The sequence below is a fragment of the Marmota monax genome, unplaced genomic scaffold (genome assembly GCF_021218885.2).
Source record: "Marmota monax isolate L192 unplaced genomic scaffold, Marmota_monax_Labrador192_F-V1.1 WCK01_AAM20220418_F8-fsc00026, whole genome shotgun sequence".
Lineage (NCBI taxonomy): Eukaryota > Metazoa > Chordata > Mammalia > Rodentia > Sciuridae > Marmota > Marmota monax.
In genome coordinates, this window is record NW_026693108.1 from 12,073,261 (window position 1) to 12,093,028 (window position 19,768).

A 19,768-nucleotide genomic window follows, 5' to 3' on the forward strand; every position below is an offset into this window, starting at 1 on the left:
AATATTCCTATTTATATAGTATATATATATTAATAGACTTTCCTTTTCTTTTCCCCTCACCCTAGGATCAACATTTGCATAATTTTTTCCAGTACTGTCAGAAAACTGAATCTGGAGCCCAAGCCTTAGGGAATGAACTTGTAAAATACCTTAAGGTATCAGATGACTTTCTTAGTAGCCCCTTGTAATGAGTCTGAAGTAAGTAGGGTCTTCTTTCTGGTGGTGACTGTTGTTCTTCTCCTTACACTTCTGTAAGGATGCTGTTACCTGGATGCTATCACCTCAGTGGTCTCCATGAGGTTTTTAATAGTGGTGAGAAGTGGACTTGGAAATAGCACCACTCTTGCCTTTGTGCCAGTCCCATGTTTTCTCAAAACTGGACCTTAAAGCGTATTATTCTCATATATGTAAAACCACCCACTTGACCAGGCCTCTGTGAGTGCTCACTGGATACTGAGCACAGTGGTGGGCACAGAAGAAGCAGTCCTTGTCTTAGTCCATACTGTGCTGCTTTAACAGAATACCTGAGCCTGGGTAATTTATAAAGAACAAACTTATTTCCCACAGAACTGGAGATTGGGAATTCTAAGGCCAAGGTGCCAACATCTGGTGAGGCCTTCTTGCTGTGCCATTTTGTAGCAAAAGCAAGAGTGGGCAGTAGAGAGGGGAGAGAGAGCACAAAAGCTCATAATTTTGTAAGGGACCCAGTCCCACCATAATGAATCCACTCCATAAATAAGAACACTAATCCACTCATAAAGGCAGAGCCCTTGTGGCCTGATCACCTCTTCTTGGACCCCACCTCCCAACACTGTTGCCTTGGTGATTAAGTTTCCAATGCATGCTTTTCAGGGAATGCTCAAACCAAGCAGTCCTTACCTTTAAGCAATTTCTGTTCCATTGCAGGAGGTAATGCAAACTTGGTGACAGTGTGCTAGGAAGATAAATTAAACAAGGAAATAACACATATAACTAGTCATAGCTTTGTGCAGGAGTTAGGGAGGTTTCTAGTGTGGCTGGGCAGCAAGAGCACTAGGGGACTGTCATCTAGAATGTGATTGGGGCAAAGCAGTTTGATGAGAGAGAGTAGCTAAAACATTGCAGGCAGGGGACAAAATAAGAAATGTGAGTAATAGGATAGAGATTTCTTTGGTTTAAGCAAGGGGGGGGATATATAAATATATGTCACTAAAGTTTTTTTTTTTTTTAATATGTGATGATTCACAGCCACTCGTCCACCCCAAAGGCAACAGTGCAGCATCTCTGACATTCTTCCTTGGTCACAGTTCTCCTCCTACCCACTGCTCCATTTCTCTCCTGCCTCCCTCTTCCAGTTTCAAGGATCTTTTTACCTTATAAGGCCCACCTAAATAATCCTCAGCTTAGAGCCAACTGATTGGCAACCTTAATTCCCCTTTGCCATGTGACATATTCATAGGTTCTGAGAATTGGGACGTGGACATGTTTGAGGGGCCATTCTGTGCCTCCCACTTGGCTTTCCAAAAGGAGTTCTTCTAATTTAATTGAAGCTAAGTGGAAATTACCTGGGGTCGATTTACATTGAAAAACTAACATAAACTCTGCCGTTTCCTGTGTGTAGAGTCTGCATGCCATGGAAGGCCACGTGATGATCGCCTTCCTGCCCACTATCCTGAACCAGCTATTTCGAGTCCTCACCAGAGCCACCCAGGAGGAAGTGGCAGTTAATGTGACTCGGTAAGGGAGATGGATGGACGGATATGCTTCTTTCCTTCTAGTCTGTCCACATCTGGAGCATAGTCATGCATATCTGGGATGCTAGTATGTGCTGAACATTATTGAAGAAATGTCTTTTGATCCTTATGTAGGGACCCCATCTAAATCCTCATCTTCTTGTTTCTTAAGTGCCAATGGCATCATCATTGTTCTACTACTGCTGTGATAATAATGAAATGTTTCCATTTTTCGCATTACTGTTCATTGCTTTATTCATTCCTGTGATGTGTAGGGTCATTATTCATGTGGTTGCCCAGTGCCATGAGGAAGGATTGGAGAGCCACTTGAGGTCATATGTTAAGGTATGTAAAACAAACTGTTCCAATTGTTTACATCTGTGGCTCTCCAATTTTCCTTCTAAGGACTTACTTTTTACAAGCCTGGTTACTTACAGATGTACTTGAAATTTATGCCTATGCTTTTCTCCTGTCTCTATCCTCAATACTTAGACCCAAGCAAGGGGAGGTATGAGGAGAGGCACCACTCCTTTAACTTCATCCTTTGAACTACGTATGTAACTCAAATGGTGTAGAAGTTTGAAGAATTTTAAGTTGCTCTTGGCTAGGCCTCTGGTAGAGTTAGTCACCTTCATTTTATCTTTTTCCATGTAAAATTTTCATCTAAAAGGGCTTCTCCCAAGGTAGGAAGGATAGTTCTGGCCACAATCAAATGAGATGACTATGTGGGACAACAAAAGATATCATTAGGACAAACATCAACAGATGCTTTATGTAAATACAACATTAAATAAATATGGTGGCAGTTACTGTTATAAAAAATTACATATGTTCTATTTAGTTTAAGATCCCTTTTGTGAATTAATTAGAGCTATGTGATAGTTTAAAAAATAACATTGGATTCTTTAGGATATTAGTTATCAGTGTCATGTGGTACATTCCTTGCAGTCCCTGTTATTCATGGAGTAATGGGATAGATGGTCACTGGTCTGACTGAGTCAGATGATTTGTGTATTTGATGGGTTCCCCGAAGACATCCTGGGCTCCCTCTTTCTGTCACATAACAATCACCCTTCCCACCTTCTTTTTCATTCCTTCCTCTTCTTCCCATGAAATTGTACCTCAGTCCCTAATATCCATTCTATGGAGCCTCCCAAACCTTCAAACCAACTTGGAAAACCAATGCATTAATGTCTCTTTCCCATTTCTTCAAAGTATGCTTATAAGGCTGAGCCGTACATTGCTTCTGAATATAAGACAGTGCATGAAGAACTGACCAAATCCATGACCACCATTCTCAAGCCTTCTGCTGATTTCCTCACCAGCAACAAACTACTTAAGGTATGTCAGGATCACCAGTATAGCTCTCTTCAGTAACGAGGGCAGGGAATAGGGAAAGATTGATTGGTGGGTGCTTAGTACAGTTAAGAGCAAGAAGTTCTGGTGTGCTGTTGCACAGTAAGGTGGCAGAAAACAACTGTACATTTCAAAAAACTAGAAGAAAAGGTTTAAAGGTATTCCAAAGAGATTAAAAGTGAAGAGACATATATTAACATTTTTAAAATATTATACAATATGTGCCTTTATTGAAACATTACATGGTGTACCCTATTCATATGTACAATTCATCAGTTAAAAAATAAGTTAAGAGCCAGGATTTTGTTACTTCTTAGGAGGCTGAGGGAGGAGGACCGCTTGAGCTTACAAGTTTGAGACTAGCCTGGGCAACACAGCAAGACCCTCATCTCAAAAAAATAAATAAAAATTAATTAGTTAATTTTTAAAAACTAATGAACAAAAATTCAGAATCCACAGCGTGATCAGTTTACCCTTTTTGTATGATTTTAGATATAATCACCACCCCTTAAAAAAGAGAACAGAATTAGTTCTCCATTCCAGCTTTGCTAATTGTGTCTTGAGATCAGAGCTGCAAAGAATTACCACATTCAAAATCTCATTGGCTCTTGAGTATAAGTCATTAAGCTCAAATCAGTGAAGGGATGCTGATTTACCTACTGAATAGGCAGTTGTCACCAGTTAGGAGACCAGTAAAGAGGAATGACTCCACAAATAATCCAGCAGTACCCCTTATTGGGTAGGTATCCAACTTCCTGGTGGAATAGAGTTACTTATTGTGGGCTTGGAGGCAGAGGACATCTCTGCTCACCTCTTGGGTCTCATGATAACTTGTTAACTGTGTTTCAGTGTGACACCTGCTTCTGGTTAATAACACTGTCAGCCTAAGAGCGCTCACCTCCTATCTGCTAATTTGTTGTTTTTCTTACTCCGGTGCTATTTTATTTTTTCTTTTAGTATTCTTGGTTTTTCTTTGACGTGCTGATAAAATCCATGGCTCAGCATTTGATAGAAAACTCCAAAGTGAAGGTATGTTATTCCATGTGCAAGTTTGTATTCTTAGGGAAAAGTCCCTAAGGATATGTTTGTGGCTGACAATGATTAATGCTTTCTATGTGCCAGTTATGGGACTGTTTTTAAGTATCTTATAAGAAACTATTTTAGCTTCATAAACAGCCCTGTGAGAAAAATACTGTTCTTACCCATTTTATAGATGACAAAACTGATGCTAGAACATTTGAGTTATAGGCCCAAGGTCATGCTGCTAGTGAGTGGAGGAATCTAGGTTTTGAAAATAGTCCAGCTCCACAGCCTTCATTTCTGACCACTGTGTGGTTAAATCCAGAGAAAAATATGTCTTTCCTTTGACAAGCATAGAAGGCTTCAGGTTTATTGAAATGAGAATAGTAGTTAAAGTGTTAATTTTAATTTAATTATGTAGTTGTATTAAGTGTCTTGTCCTTTGTAGACATTTCTGTAGGGCTTAGATGGGAGTATCTAATGGATCTTGTGTCCTCTAGAACCAATTAATGAACTTTTTGAGAGAATCCATCTCTGCACAAATGTACAATCTCAAATTTGCTTTGTCCCTTAATACCTTTGATTGGTGGTGCCTGAATGTGTGTGCCTGTGACACTGTCCCCTGATTCCCACCATCTCATGCTGCCCCTTTGACCTATAGGGTTCATCCCTGAATGATGGACCTGGTCTCTAGGCTGGTGCCTCTTGATATGTGATTGGCCCACTGGCTATCTAAGGCTTAAGGGAGTTAAATCTGTATAAAGTTACAATGCATAAATACAGCTGGCAATGTCACTTTCTCAGTTTTAGAAGAATTCCTTATGAGACAGGACAGTGAACTATGCCATAGGATAGCTGGATGTGGGGTCTGGTTAGGAGTAGGAGGAACAGTGCGGAGAGTGGAGTTGAGGGTGTAGTGCCCCACACACTTTCTCACAGTGAATTCCTGGGCTGTGATTCTCACAGGCAGGAGAGGGAACTCACAGGGAGGGACATTCAGAAAGTCCAGATTGAGGCCTTCTGCCCAAGAGGTCTGGACTCAAAGGAAGCCTTTGGAAAGGCTGCTATATTGTTGTATTGGACAGAAGGTTAGTGGTTCAGAACCCAAAGCCGTACTTTGTTCCAGTAGAACAGGCACTGGTGTCTGACCAGGTGGCTCTCCGTTGTGGGGTTGTTGTTGTTGTTATTATTTTGTGGGAGGAAGATGTTTCTTTTAAATCCAATTTAAAGATTCTGATTTTTAATGCACAGGGAGATGCCAGATGGAAGTGGGCCCTGCTTCCACAGAGAAATGCACCATCTAAATCATGCCAGAACATCCTGCCAAGGAAAAAATCTAGCAGATTGTCTCCTTGGCAGTATACATGCCTGTGTGTGTGTGTGTGTGCATGCGCGCAGATATTTGAATATATGACTTTTCTGTTAAAAATGTTGTCATGTACGGAATGAGATTATAACCTGCATTAGTTTTCTAGGATTGCTATAATAGAGAACCAAGGAATAGGTGACTTAGACAATAGAAATTTATTTTCTTACAATCGAGATGCTGAGGAGTCCTAGGTCAAGATGTCTGCATGCGTGGGTTCTTCGGAGGCCTCTCTGTTTTTGGATGGCTGCCTTCTCCTGTGCAGGTCTATGTCATATTCTCTCCTCTTGAAGATAAGAGTCCTTCTGGATTGAGGCCACCCTAATGGTCTTGCTTTACCTTAATCACTCCTTTAAGGATCCTATCTCCAAATACAGTCACCTACTGAGATATTTCAGGATTTAGAACTTCAGCATATGAATTTGAGGGTGGGGGGACAATTCAGCCTGTATCAAGGCCCCAGGAGATTTTTTGTTATTTTTGTTTCTAAATTAATGTGATCAGAGCAAGTGGTGACTTGACTGTATTTAAAAATATAACTGATTCATTCAGCAAACATTCATTTGTGCGAGGCTCAAGTGTTAAAAAATTAAATGTGGCATGGTTTGTGCCATTGAGGAAGTTAGTGGGAAAGCGTATATAAATACCTCAGTGGTCTCATGGTGAAACTATGAGAGATGGACATGGAGTGCAAATGCAAGGAAGCTGCCTGGGATAGTGAAACTAGAGAGTTCTGACCAATAGGTAGGAGTTGGCTAGGTCTGAAGAAGGAGAATGAATACTGGGCTGAGAAAAAGAACTGTGGTGGTAAAGAGCTGGGAACCAAGTCCATCAGAGCACTACAGCTGCCTGCTTCCTTCTTATGATGGCAATGATGGTCCAGGAGGGAATGGACACTTCCCGGAATTCTTAGCCGCAGTGGCACATGCCTATAATCTCAGTGGCTTGGGAGGCTGAGGCAGGAGGATCATCATTCAAAGCCAGCCTCAGCAAAAGCGAGGCACTAAGCAACTCAGTGAGAGTCTGTCTCTAAATAAAATACAAAATAGGGCTGGGGATGTGCCTCAGTGGTCAAGTGCCCCGGCGTTTAATCCCTGGTGCCTCCCCCCAAAAAATAACCCAAGCCTCAGTGCTATTTTTCCTAGAACTATGTTAAGAGATTAGTAAAGGGATTTAATTGCATGTTTTTATTGTCAAGATGCCAAATTAAACCACAGCCCTCTAGGAGTGGTGGGACCTGAAGGTTATCTTCTGATCCAACCCCCACTCCTGTCTCAGAGGAGGAAGTACAGACCTACAAAGTGACTTGCCCAGGATCACCTGACTGGTTGTGGTCAGACCCTCCCACATGTCCTGCCACTTCCAGCCTTATGACTGATTCCCTAGCACCTCTGCTCTGGGAAGTGGCTTATTTTTCTTTGGAACTTTATCCAAACCACTCAAATGCTACCATGAACAGCCTTTTCCATAAGTTAATTATATTTTGGTCCTAAAATAATATTCAGAGTGTTTTTAGAAGTTACTGTTTTTTTTAAAAAAAAAAATTATTATCCAGTTGTATCTGAAAGAGAGCACTGGCATCCAAAAGGAGAAAGCTTTAACCACAACATAACTTACTCTGAAAAGAAATTTTAAAACACCTCCTTTCCCCTTGGGAGTACTTCATGTTTTCACTTTATGCCACTTCTTTGGCTTCTGCCTCTGTCACTGAAGATGCCAGCTGCTCTTCCCACACATGATTGATACAGGGACTCCTCTAATATTTTTAAAGCCTTCATGCAGTTTGCCTCATATCTTAGGAGAGATGAGCTTTATATGTTCAAGTTACTTGTTTATATGTTTGTCTTGTGGTTATTGAGAATTTACACATGGAAGTTAGGATTGTATATTTTAATTAGACTTGATGTCCTTTCCTCCCACACTGAATCCAGCTAAGTACTAGCATTCCACAAGTGTCCTTCAGGAAAGGAGGCTGAGAAACTGGCATAGGAAAGGGTGCATATATACCCCTAAGTTAGTTACTTGTTTAGCCTGCAACTAATTTCTAGCTTAATTGCACAAGAAAAGAACTTTTATTTGTAAAGTGCAAGAAGGATGATATGTTTCTTCTCCTAAATGGATTGTTTTGACTTTCCCTAAACCAACATTTATGCACACCTGTACCTGTGTGACAGAGTGTTAATATGCACACTTCCATCTATGAGTATTTTGAACAGTTGGTAGGCACAGAGCACAGAGGAGAAATGCAAATGGAATAGAGGACACAGCCTCAACCTTGAAGCTGACATGATCACTGGAAAAAGAAGACATTCAGCTTTAGACAAACAGAGCATAATTCAGGAAGGTATGTGTATGTGTGGGTTCCAGGAGTGATGAGAGATTAGTGTGAAACCTGGGCATGGAAGGATGCCACAACTCAGGGAAAGAAGAATGAGTCTTAGACAGCTATAAGCCTCTGGAGCAGAGCTCAGGGTGGCTAGATTGAGCTTAGAGGGAGGAGAGTGAAAAACAGGATTAACTCAAAAATAAGGATTAGATTATCTGGAGCTTTGAAACCAAGCAGCTGACAGTTTGGTATAGAGATCAGAGAGGTAGAGTAGGTTCTTCAATAGGAATAATGAAGTTTAAAAAGATATAAATGTTAACAAAGTAACTTAGACTCACTGATATATAAGTTTCTATCTAGAGTTGTGTCCTATGTGGGACACACATATGTACATATTCATATATATATCATATATATATATTTTTTTTTCTCTCTTTTCTTTAATTAACTGCTATAGCATGAAATGACATTTTATGATGATGCTGATGAAAATCTAGCATCAGGAAAGATGAGGTGGGATTCCGTTTGAGAATGAATAGCATCATGAGTGAATAAGAGACAGTATTAAGACAGAATTATGAATTCAATCCAGAAGTTCCCTGCTGGGTGTATATTAATGAGAAATGAAAGAATGTATCCACACAAAGGCTCATATGCAAATTTCATAGAAGTTTTATTCATAGTAGTCAAAAACCAGAAACAACCCAAATGCCCATCAGCTGGATTTATAAGCAAATGTGGCAATCCTGTATAATGGAATACCCTTAGAAATAAAAAGGAGCAGAATACTCATTCTTGCAACAAAATGAATGAATCTCAGAAGTGCTATGTTAAGTGAGAAAAGTCAGACACAAATGACTACACACTGAGCAAGTTCATTGATAGTGACATTCTAGGAAAGGAAGATCTATGGGGATAGAAAACAGCATGGTGAGTGGACGTGGGAGCTGGGCATGGAGAGTGGAAGTGACAGAAGTGGACTGTCTTCTTGTCTGTGGTGGTTACACACTGTATTCACTTGTCAAGACTTGCCCAGCTTCACACTTTAAAAGTCTGGATTTTATTGTATATAAATTATACATCATTACCCTAACCTAAAACACACAGAACATAGTAAAGTCAAAGTTGAGTGGAGCAGGGGATGTGACTTACTGGGGAGATGGGCAGTGATGAGTTCTGCTTAGAATAACTTAAACCTTAGGGCTGTAGGTTCAGGTGCTGTGATAAAGACATAACAGTAACTTAAACAAGGAACAAGAGTGTTCAAGTGTAAACTTATAGCTTGCACTTATAGGAGGAGCTTATAGCTCCTTCCCTCTCATTGTTTTGCCCCGCTGGAGTGCTGATTTAATATTGTTGCCACCACATCCACATTGCAGCCAGTAGGAAGGGAAAGACACACCTTTTCCTTTTAGGATATGATTAAACTTGAAAACATTGCTGCCACTGCTACCCTGTTGTCCAGACTTAGTCACATGGCCACACCTAGCTGCAAGGGATGGAAGTCTTTAGTCTGGATATCCATGTGTCCAGTTTTGTTGAGCTGGGTTTGGTTTCTAACACTGCTTTTTTAGAGAGAGGGAGAGAGGGAGGGAGGGAGGGAGGAACAATATTGGGTGACAGCCAGCAGCTGTCAAAAGGGGTAATGGCACAGAGAACCAATTTCCAGTCCACAGGTGGAGACTCAGGCTTAGAACTAGGGAAATAGATTTGTGAGTGCTAGTCTGCTTGAAATCATAAGCCTAAGTTTTTCTCTGAGAAAAATGGATTGTGTTAGTCTCAGTTGACAGATCAGTTTCCCATGAAGGAGATTTATTAAGGCAATGACTGTGAGGAAGTAGCCCAAGAGATGGTGGGAGAGCCATCAAAGGAGGGTTCAGTCTGTTCCAGGTTAAGGAGAGCGAAAGGGAAGGGAACTTCCGAAAGCACAGTGTGATCTTAAGAGAGAGTCCTGGAACCAAAGCCAGTTACCAGAGTCCACATCCCCCAGTAACAAGCCTGCCTTTGCATCTCTGCCCCCTTAGTTATTGGCTGGGAGCAGACAGTACAAGGTATGGATGGCACAGACACTGCAGTAGCTTTCAGAGCACAGTAGAGGGGTCTATCAGGCACCTCTGTTCACTGCAATTGGAGATCTGAGGCATAGTTCTCATGGCACCATCTGGGTAGAGAGGGACATGAACATGGAGAATCTACAGAGAATGATTATTGTGGCAGAAAATTATAAGGAGATAAGTGGAAGAAAATAAGTTGTAGAAAAATTGGGAAGGAGAGGTAGTTAGGTAGGGACTGTGATAAGGAGAGGTTAACTCAGATTGCTGACAAAAGTCATTGACGAAGTTCTTAGCCCTGTTACTTTTGTTGTTGTTTACAAAGCCTAAACAAAATGTTTACTTATTAAGTCTTATTTATTGTGTCTCACAGAGTAGTAAAACAATTCATAGAAAAGAAGTCTCTAAACCCCACTAGAGAGTGGAAGGACTCAGTAAGGAACACAGAAGTGAACATTTGATGACTGTTCCCAAGTGCTCACCAGCACAGCAGTGATTGGAGGAGCAGAGACCTGTAGGATGCAGGGGAGCCCATTGCTGAGTCTCTGCAAACCGCTGGCTTTAACAGCAGTGCTCACAGGGGCCTCAGCAGCCAGGTTGGATGTGGGTCTTCAGGGAGATCCCATGTAGTGGAGTCACAGCCAGCAGGATAGACATAGTGACTCCACAGCAGGTAGGCTGGAGGGGGCTGGTCCTGTGAGAATAGGCTGGGCTGCAGACCCCACACTGGCAGTTTCCATTGGAGGAGCAGATGGTGGTGCTGGCTCAATGGGGACACTGCAGTGGCACTGACAAGAGACCCTCCAGCAACCATGGCCAGAAGTTGGGTCCTCTCCTTTGATTGCTCTTATATATTTACCACCCTGGGCACTAGCCCATTGTCCCAGAGGTTTTCTTTCCATTTCAGCTTATAGTAATCTTAGTAATCTTTATAAAAAAATATTTAATTACCTAAGTCTTTATTATCTTTGGATGTGTATGTCTTGCCTTGTAAAAAGACTTTAATTTGTTTTATTGCTAAATTAGGATTTGTTTGTGTGTGTGTGTGTGTGTGTGTGTAGATCAAACCCAGGGCTTTAAGCATAGTAGGCAAGAGCTCTACCACTACCATAGCTGTTTTTCACTGCTGGGAAACTTCTTTTCAGCCTTTACAGCTCTAAGTTATCATTTTCTAATCACTGAGCAGCATTAATTATGGACTATTATGTAAATTATCCATCATTCTTCACATCTTTTAAAATAAAAACTAACAGTGGAGATTTAAGTCTAGAAGTTTAGGGAGTAGTGTAATGATTCTCACGTAATCCAGTAGTTCAGCTTCAGCAGTTAGCAACATTCTGCCATTCTTGCTTTACATAACTACACTTTTTTTGCCTACAGCATTTTAAAAGCAGCTTACCAGCATCTTATCTCTGAAATGCTTAGTGTGTCATTTCTAACAGATTTTGAAAAAGATATAACTCTTATAGCATTACATTTTAAAACTAGCAATATTTCTTTATCATCGTCTCACACCCAGTCTGTATTCGGTTCTCCCCAGGTGTCCCCAAAATGTCATGTTACAGTTGGTTTGGCTGAATCAGGATCTAAATAAAGTCCACATATTGCATATTATTGATGTGAATCTGAGATTTTTTTGATTCTCAAATTGTTCCCTCTTCACTTTTTGATTGAACATATTTGTTAAAGAAAGTGGGTCATTGGTCCATCAGAATTTCTCACATTTTAGATTTCGCTGATTAGAATCTCATAGTGTTACATAACATGGTTCTCTAATCCCTGAATTTCCTATAAATTAGTGGTTATGTCTGGAGCCTGATTTGATTTAGGTTTTATTTTCTTTCTGGTAACGATACATCATAGCTGGTATTACCGCATGGTCTCAGGAGGCCTCTATGTCTGGTTGTCCTACCTTCAGTGATAGTAACAACATTAGCTAATAGGTTGGCCTGCTGTTCACTTAATGTATACATGATAGAGTTCTTCATCCATTTTTCATGGCCTTAGCAGTCATTGACTCAGCCCCCTCCCAAAGTCCATAGGGATACCACTTTTTCGGGAGTGGCCAGCTTGGGTGACTAGCAGTCATGCCTTGTGGTTAGTTGTCCTTTCCAGAGTCCTGGAAGTCACTCATATATTAATGCTAACACCTCAGGATATAGAATTATTGGTTACACATTGGAACACAGTCCCTTTGAAATTTCAAAACTAGAGGTTAGTACTGTTTACTGAACTCTAACCCTCAGTTTTCTCATCTGTAAAATGAGGATGATGAGACTCCCCTCACATGGCAGTTAGAATTCTTTGAACGCATCAATGGATAGATATAGTGGAGCATTTAAGTAATTTCGTATCACCCCACCACCCTGTTTCAGATTCTCAGCTGATGGTTTTATTTATGTGTCCAGGAGAGGAGTCAGTGTGGTCTCCCTTAGCAGGAGCACAGGCTTTAAACTCATGGTAGAGCTGGGTCTGAAGCATTTTAGTTGTGTGACTAAGGACACATTTCCTTAACCTCTCTGTTCCTCTGTAAAATGAGGACTAAATTCATGGGGATTTCATAAGATTCGAATGAAAAAGTGCATAAAAACATACCTAATGTAAAAAGATACTCAATGACAAATGGTAGCTAATTGCTAAGTAGTCAATATAATTTTTTAGGTAAATATTAATGATAAAGATTATTATGTAAATTTAACTAGAAGCAGACTGCTGCCTCTTAAGCAGTTTAAACTGGTCATGTACAGTCATCAATCTTTGTGTGTTTTATTTTGAGTACTTGGAGCATAAGCCTAGACCAGTGTTTTCTAAAAGAGGTGCAGACACCAGAATCCCCAAAGATGTTAACTAAAAATGCAGGTTCCTATACCTTCTCCCTGCCAAGCTTTTAGGTCAGAATCTCTGGGAATAGAAACTGTAGCTCCACTTTTATAGACAGTCTTTATCATGCTGAAGTGTATCCATGGCACTTATTTGAAATATTTGAACACTTGTATAGTACTTTGAGAGAAAGAAGAGTAATTCATTTTATCTAATTTCAGACAAATAAGATTAGAACTCTGGGTTTTAAAAAATGGACTCCAAGTTAAGATATTTTCCCCTAAAGGATTGCAACTAAAAAAAATAGTAAATGCTTGCTTTGAATTCCTTTTAGTTATTACGAAACCAGAGATTTCCTGCATCTTACCATCATGCAGTGGAAACTGTTGTGAATATGCTGATGCCACACATCACACAGAAGTTTCGAGATAACCCAGAGGCATCCAAGAACGCAAATCATAGCCTAGCGGTCTTCATCAAGGTGGGAACCTCCAGGGGAGAGGGCGTCAGCTGCAACTAAGATGTGCTTTTTAAGTTTTTCCTAAGCAGAGTGCATAGACAGTGATGTGTTTTTATGCTGAAAAATAAACTTACTAAACAAGTTTATAACTTATTAAACAAGCGCTGATTTTTATCCTTAACAAGTGTTGATTTTAGCCTAAGTTTCCAAAAAGTATAGGCCTGAAATACTGACCTTTGTGGGTTGTTTTTCTCCACAGAGATGTTTCACCTTCATGGACAGGGGCTTTGTCTTTAAACAGATCAACAACTATATCAGCTGCTTTGCTCCTGGAGACCCAAAGGTAGTGTGACTATTGCATGAGGTTCCTTGTGTCTCTCTGATGCACATCTGAAAATCCACCTGTCCTCTCAGTTCTCATATGAATCTTTCAGTCCCAGAGGGACAGCTCACTTCCCTCTTGAAAATATTGTCACTTGCTTATACTAATATGAGATATTAGGGACATAGTAATTCAGAATGAGAGATAAACATACCCATAGATTTTGCTCTTATAATACCGCAATGACATTTCAACCACAAAATGAAAAGTATAAATGTTATGAGTCACAGTTTACTTAAGGAAAAGAAAAAAAGTAACCATGTAACCTTTATCTGCTGGAATTATGACTGTTCTCATTCTTTTTTTTTTTAAAGCTCTGGCATACTAGTCTTTTTTATTGTATTGAATCTGTGTCTATAATTGTAAGGTAGGTGAAATCCTTTATGGAAGTAGGAACATAAATAATAAATGCTCTAAACATCACCTGAGAACATTGTTTAATGAAATGTGTTTTCAGTTGTCAAAGAAGTCCCTGCAGCCATTTTAAAATCTGTAAACTGGATTGGAACGTGCATTTCCCACAGGTCCCTGTTGCTGATGCCTGGGTGTGTTGTTTCTGATAAGCTTTTTTAGTGTCCCATGTAAAATATCTAGTGAAACATTTAATTTATGATAAAACATTTTTTCCTGCAGACCCTCTTTGAATACAAGTTTGAATTTCTCCGTGTGGTGTGCAATCATGAACATTATATTCCCTTGAACTTACCAATGCCATTTGGAAAAGGCAGGATTCAAAGATACCAAGGTAACCTATCTTTACATGCATTAATTTTTTCAGAGATAGCCATTCATTTTCTAATAAGAAAAGAGAATTGATTCAAATATGATATTAGTATTTTCTGATTTTCATTGAAGAATTAACTTTTTTCTTGTTAAATTTGCATTTCAAATGTATTGATAAGTGTAACATGGAAACTTACTTTTTGATAAAACTTATTAGCTTGCAGATCATGCCAATGTGACTCATTTTCATTGAAAAATTCCTTTGCTTAAAAAAATAGAAATCCATTTTATTTACTGTAGTTTATTTTTGTTTCACTTTTCTTTTTTTTCTCATGAATTAGCTTTTCTTTCACCAACTGTGGAGTCAAATGACACTCCTGTAGGTAGGTGTGGGATATGATGCCTGCTTTCTTGCATTTTCCTCCTTTAAAAGAAAAAGAATGCAAGTGACTATTCAAATGTTTACCTATACTATTTGTTTAGGCATTCGATCATTTTTAAACTCACGATGAAGTGGTGAATTTGTTTTCACTGTAGCTAAGACATTGCAGTAACATCCCAGGGAGGCATCTTGCTCCTAAGGTTACTAGATTTTCTAGGATGTTTCTTCAAGTAGAACAAACAAACAAAAAAGTCCTACTTCACCCCAAAATTGCATTCCACCACTTCCATAGCCTTCATCCACAGTGGTGGCAGTAGCTTGAATCACAAGCAACATGGCTTTTTCACATGCTTTTTATGTTTGCATGTTGAGTTTTTATTAACTGTTCTGTATCGTCTTTAAGTTTGAAGGGAATGAGGTCAAAATGTTTCTTATCTTCATCAAGTAAATCAACTTGAATAAAGTAGAATGACAGGTCTATCAAGCAATATTCATTGAGTTAGTGCCTTATAATGTGCTTAGGTTTGTTTGTGCTAAAGCAGAAAAAGTGGGAAGAAGCCAGCAAACTATTAATGACACATTGAAATTTGGAGAAACATGCAGAGATATTCTTTCAGAGACAAATATTTTCCCCCCACCCCAAACAGATTTGTAACACTTTATAAAGAACAAGAAGGCAAATTGTGGCCCTGGAGTTGGCAATCATTTGTTCAACAAATGGTTGAGCCAACTATGTTGCACCAACTAGTCTAGTTTCGGGATACAGTTGTGGACAACCTGAATAAAAATCCTTGGCTGTTTTATATATGTGAAATACACAGAATGTTGGAGACTGATAAATGCTAAAGGGGAATAATAAAGCTTGGAAAGGAGGATATGAAAAGTGGTGACAGTGGAGATAGGGTGGGTAGATAAGAGTTTTGGGAGAAAGTGAGAGGTTGAGCCCAGCACCCGCAGGTCTGAGAGGGAGCTTCCTGGCCAAGGAGCAGCAGGAATTCAGCTATGCAGTCTATCCTGGGCTGGCTAACCTCTGTTTCACACCCCGCTGTCCCCGGCATTCCATGTACCCCTGCTGACTCCCAGCTTTCCAGCCATGGCATGCCTACCCCAGCACCTCTTAAATAGTCCCTCCCACAAAAGTCCTCATCTTCCCCAGAAGCCATACCACAGGTCCCGGTGGGGCCTTGCAGGGAGGGTCCTCACTCTCTCCCAGCTCCTCGTGGAGTTAGTTCCTCTCCCTACCCTCATCCATGCCCTCCCTCACCTCACAGTCACCCGTTCTTGGGCACTGGCCTCTTTTCTTCGTTTCCCCTATCAGAGTGCTAAGGGTAGCTATTTATGTCTGGTGGTGGTGGTGGGGGGGGGCAGGGAATGTATTACTGCCCATATTGCCCTTTAAGCCTGCAGGACTCTGTTGTTTGTCCTGTAGAATTGAGCCAACGGAAATCTGTCAGGTGTCTGGCGGACTCACACCTTCAGAGTGTTTCTAGGGTATTTGGTGCAAGAGGGGCTGCCCTAGGCAAGTGGGCATCTTTAAGATATGGATCCTTTGCCTTGTCTCATTGTTAGGAATTAATCTCTTTTAGCATTCTTCTTCTCTACCTTCTTCTCACTTGCCCCACCTCACCTTCTTTCCCATGTACACCTACCCATATGAACTCATAGCTGCGCGTGTATGAACATGCATATGCCACAAGCACAGGTATGTAAGAGCACACACAGTTAAGCCATAATCATTTTCTTTTCACATAAAGAGATTTATGTGAATTCAAACTGTGAACTACAGTTTGGGTAGACTGGGTTTAGTAATCATAAACAGTGAACAGATTATTCTGGGAAAATGAATATTCTTCCTCTTTTACTAAAGGGTTTTACTGGACCTAGGTCAAAATTTGGGCAAATTTAAATATAAATAACAGATATGGATTGAAGTCAAAGGAGGGATCTGTATCTGTAGATCATCCTTTAATAATGGAGTCAGTGTAAGAAATCAAGTGCTGTCTTAAGCTTCCCGAGAGGGAATGTTGCAGCTTTGGAGTGATGTTCAGCTGCTTTTACCTCCCTCAGGAAGGTCCATGTTTACTTCTAGATCTTTTCCAGAAGAGCTCTCAACTTTTTCATTTAGCTTGCTGGTGAGTTACTAGTTTGGTTTGGTGCTTGTCCCTTCCAATTTTAGTTTATATTTATTTGCTTTTAGAGGTGTGGAAGTATTAAACAGATATTTTAGAAAATACTATAATAAATAAGTTCTTCTTTTAGTGATAGCAGAATAAATAGGTTATGTGCAAATTTATTCATTTTGAACACATTGGGTTTTATTAGGACTCTGCAGGCATTGATGATCAGGAAATAAATATTGAACTAAGGAAGTAAATCATTTTAATAAGGCATGTGTATTTATTTATTCTATAATTACATAATTTTATGCACAAATTACTCCCATGCTTATATTAATTAATACAATAGCTTATTTTTAACTTTTTCAGTAACAAAATTATAATGTAACATGCTGTTCTATATTCTAAAAATTGGTATTAAAACTTATATTCAATCATGAAGGATGCTATGTGTTCCAAAATCCAGGGCACTTATTTGTATTTAAATTTGGTTTTCACATAGGAGTTTGATATGTAAAGGAGTATAGCAGCATTTTAGATTCAACCCTTTCCTATTTGAAGACAGGTCTGATCATGCATTGGCAGATGCAGGGCAGGCTGAAAGCAGAGGATGGATTCAGTTTTTATTTTATTCAGAGAGCATTGGACCCTCCCTGACTAAAGTAGTCTCTCTCCTCCTTTCAGATCTCCAGCTTGACTACTCATTAACAGATGAATTCTGCAGAAACCACTTCTTGGTAGGACTATTACTAAGAGAAGTGGGCACTGCCCTCCAGGAATTTCGGGAGGTCCGTGTGATCGCCATCAGTGTGCTCAAGAACCTGCTGATAAAGCATTCTTTTGATGATAGATATGCTTCAAGGGTGAGTGGCCCTCAAAAGAAGCAAATACGCAGTGATAAATGTCCTTTAAGTGATATGAAGAGAGTACTAATTAGAAAATTTGTGATACTAGTACAAGACTTTCCTCTGTTTTCGGAATAAAATCTAATATTTGTCCTTATAGAGTGGATCTAAATAAAGAAGATAGTCTGTGTCAAATTACTCTGTCATTTGTTCTCAGAGCTATGGAACAAACTTACTTGTGTCTTTGTTTCAGAGTCATCAGGCAAGAATAGCCACACTCTACCTGCCTCTGTTTGGTTTGCTCATTGAAAATGTCCAGCGGATCAATGTGAGGGATGTGTCACCTTTCCCTGTGAACCCAGGCACTGTACGTAAGCATAGTTACTGGACATAGCCCATATTGTCTTAAGGCTGCTGTAACAATGCCACGAATGGGGTGTAGAACAGCAGAAATTTGAGAGGCCAGAAGTCCAAAATCAAGGTGCATCAAGGCATCAGGGGAAGAGGCTGTTCTGTGCTTCTCTCTGAGCTTCTGGTGGTTGCTGGCAGTCCTTGGAGTTTTTCTTTGGCTATGGTGGCATCACTGCCATCTCTGCCTTTGTCTTCACATGGTATTTTTCCCTGATGTGTGTCTGAGTCTTTGTGTGTCCTCTCCTTTCTTATAAGAACACCATTGGTGGGATTTATTCTTAACTTATGTTTTAATTACATCTGGAAAAATTATATGTCTAAATAATATTACATCCTGAGGTTCTAGGCGAGTTTTGAGGGATACAGTTCAAACCTGTACACACCCTCTCCTCTGTTTTGGCAATAACACCACAATTGGCAGTTACTTTGTAATAACTCTTGGTAAATTACATTTCTGGCTAAGATGGGGTCAATCAGTAAACCTTCAATTCTTGCTCTCCTAATGGCCTAATATCTTGTAAGCCTTTGGGATTTTCATTTGTATATTCAACACAAATTTCTGGTGGGAGGAGGAGCAAAATTAAAGGGCATGATTTTAACCCATGTTCCTTAGAGCCCAGACCTGCTCCAGTTCTGATAGTAATATGCTGTAGTCTTGGAAAAGCCATCTCTCTGGGCTATAGTTTCTCTTCTTTAGACTGAATGTCAGGGATGCCAAGATGAGGGACCAGAATCCCCTGCCTTCAAGAAGTCACACACGCGCGCGCGCGCACACACACACACACACTCTCTCTCTCTCTGTGTGTATGTGTGTGTGTGTGTGTGTATATATATATATATATAATAAAGGGATATTATATATATAATATCTCTTTATTTTGTTTGTTTATGTTTATGTGGTGCTGGGCATCAAACCCAGTGCCTCACACATGCAAGGCAAGTGCTCTACCATTGAGCTACAACCCCAGCCCCTTCCTTCTTAATTTATATTGTATTTGTGTTTGTATTTGTAACTAATTAGAGAGGCATGGGAAATTAAGTAGACTGAAGAATGATCCCAGAAATTATTTTAAAACTTTTTGACTAGAGATTGGTTTGTTTATATACTCTGTCTTTGATACATGGTAATTTGTCTTTTTATTTAAAAAAAAGATTCTTGGTAGCATCTTACAATTCAGCATTAACACAATCAAATTCCTTATCACATTTCAGTTGCAAAAGGCTTTTAAATTATTCACCCATAATGATTTTTAATTATTAAAGTTTATAAAAATTCTACAAACTAAAACTTGTATTTGTTGTCTTCCTAAAGTTCTTTTCTTGGCCTCAGGGCTTATCTGCTAATAATATGAACAGATATTACCAGTTCCCTTTCCCTTTTATTATACCATGAACTGATGAAGAATTAATCTTGCCATTTCATCATTGTAACACATACTTGGGAAATTTCCATGCATGTTTCTTTCCCTTTTTCCCAAGAGCAATGCATGGTCCCATTTATTATACTACCTCTTTACCCCTCCACATATATTTTCTAAATACTGTTACACTGAAGTGATCCATGTTTATAGATTTTTTTTCTTATAAACTTTCTTTCCTAAATGCCCCTTGCTGATCTCACCTCTACAACTTTGCCTTCCATATGTGTATTCTCTAACTGCTTTTCTAAGCAGAATAGGTAATGCAGATCAGAATGTGACACTCTGTCCTGTTTCAACCCTGAAAAACACAAATTCGAGGTCTTTCTTTGAATTTCACTGAAGTAAAATCCCCTTAAAAAGAGATTTAACTAAATAT

The 19,768-nt window shown here is 39.6% G+C and overlaps 1 protein-coding gene across 21 annotated transcripts in view; it reads left to right on the top strand.

Annotated features, from left to right (window-relative positions):
* Window positions 1-19,768, top strand: part of Dock9 (dedicator of cytokinesis 9) — a 280,827-nt gene that overhangs the window by 190,512 nt on the left and 70,547 nt on the right. For all 21 annotated transcript variants that reach the window (XM_046454796.2, XM_046454805.2, XM_058582766.1 and 18 more), the window contains exons 23-32: window positions 66-155; window positions 1,601-1,716; window positions 1,988-2,057; window positions 2,928-3,053; window positions 4,026-4,097; window positions 12,986-13,132; window positions 13,371-13,454; window positions 14,127-14,238; window positions 17,400-17,578; window positions 17,814-17,927. In XM_046454796.2, the coding sequence (XP_046310752.1) occupies window positions 66-155; window positions 1,601-1,716; window positions 1,988-2,057; window positions 2,928-3,053; window positions 4,026-4,097; window positions 12,986-13,132; window positions 13,371-13,454; window positions 14,127-14,238; window positions 17,400-17,578; window positions 17,814-17,927 (1,110 nt within the window). The remainder of the gene's footprint in view (window positions 1-65; window positions 156-1,600; window positions 1,717-1,987; window positions 2,058-2,927; window positions 3,054-4,025; window positions 4,098-12,985; window positions 13,133-13,370; window positions 13,455-14,126; window positions 14,239-17,399; window positions 17,579-17,813; window positions 17,928-19,768) is intronic.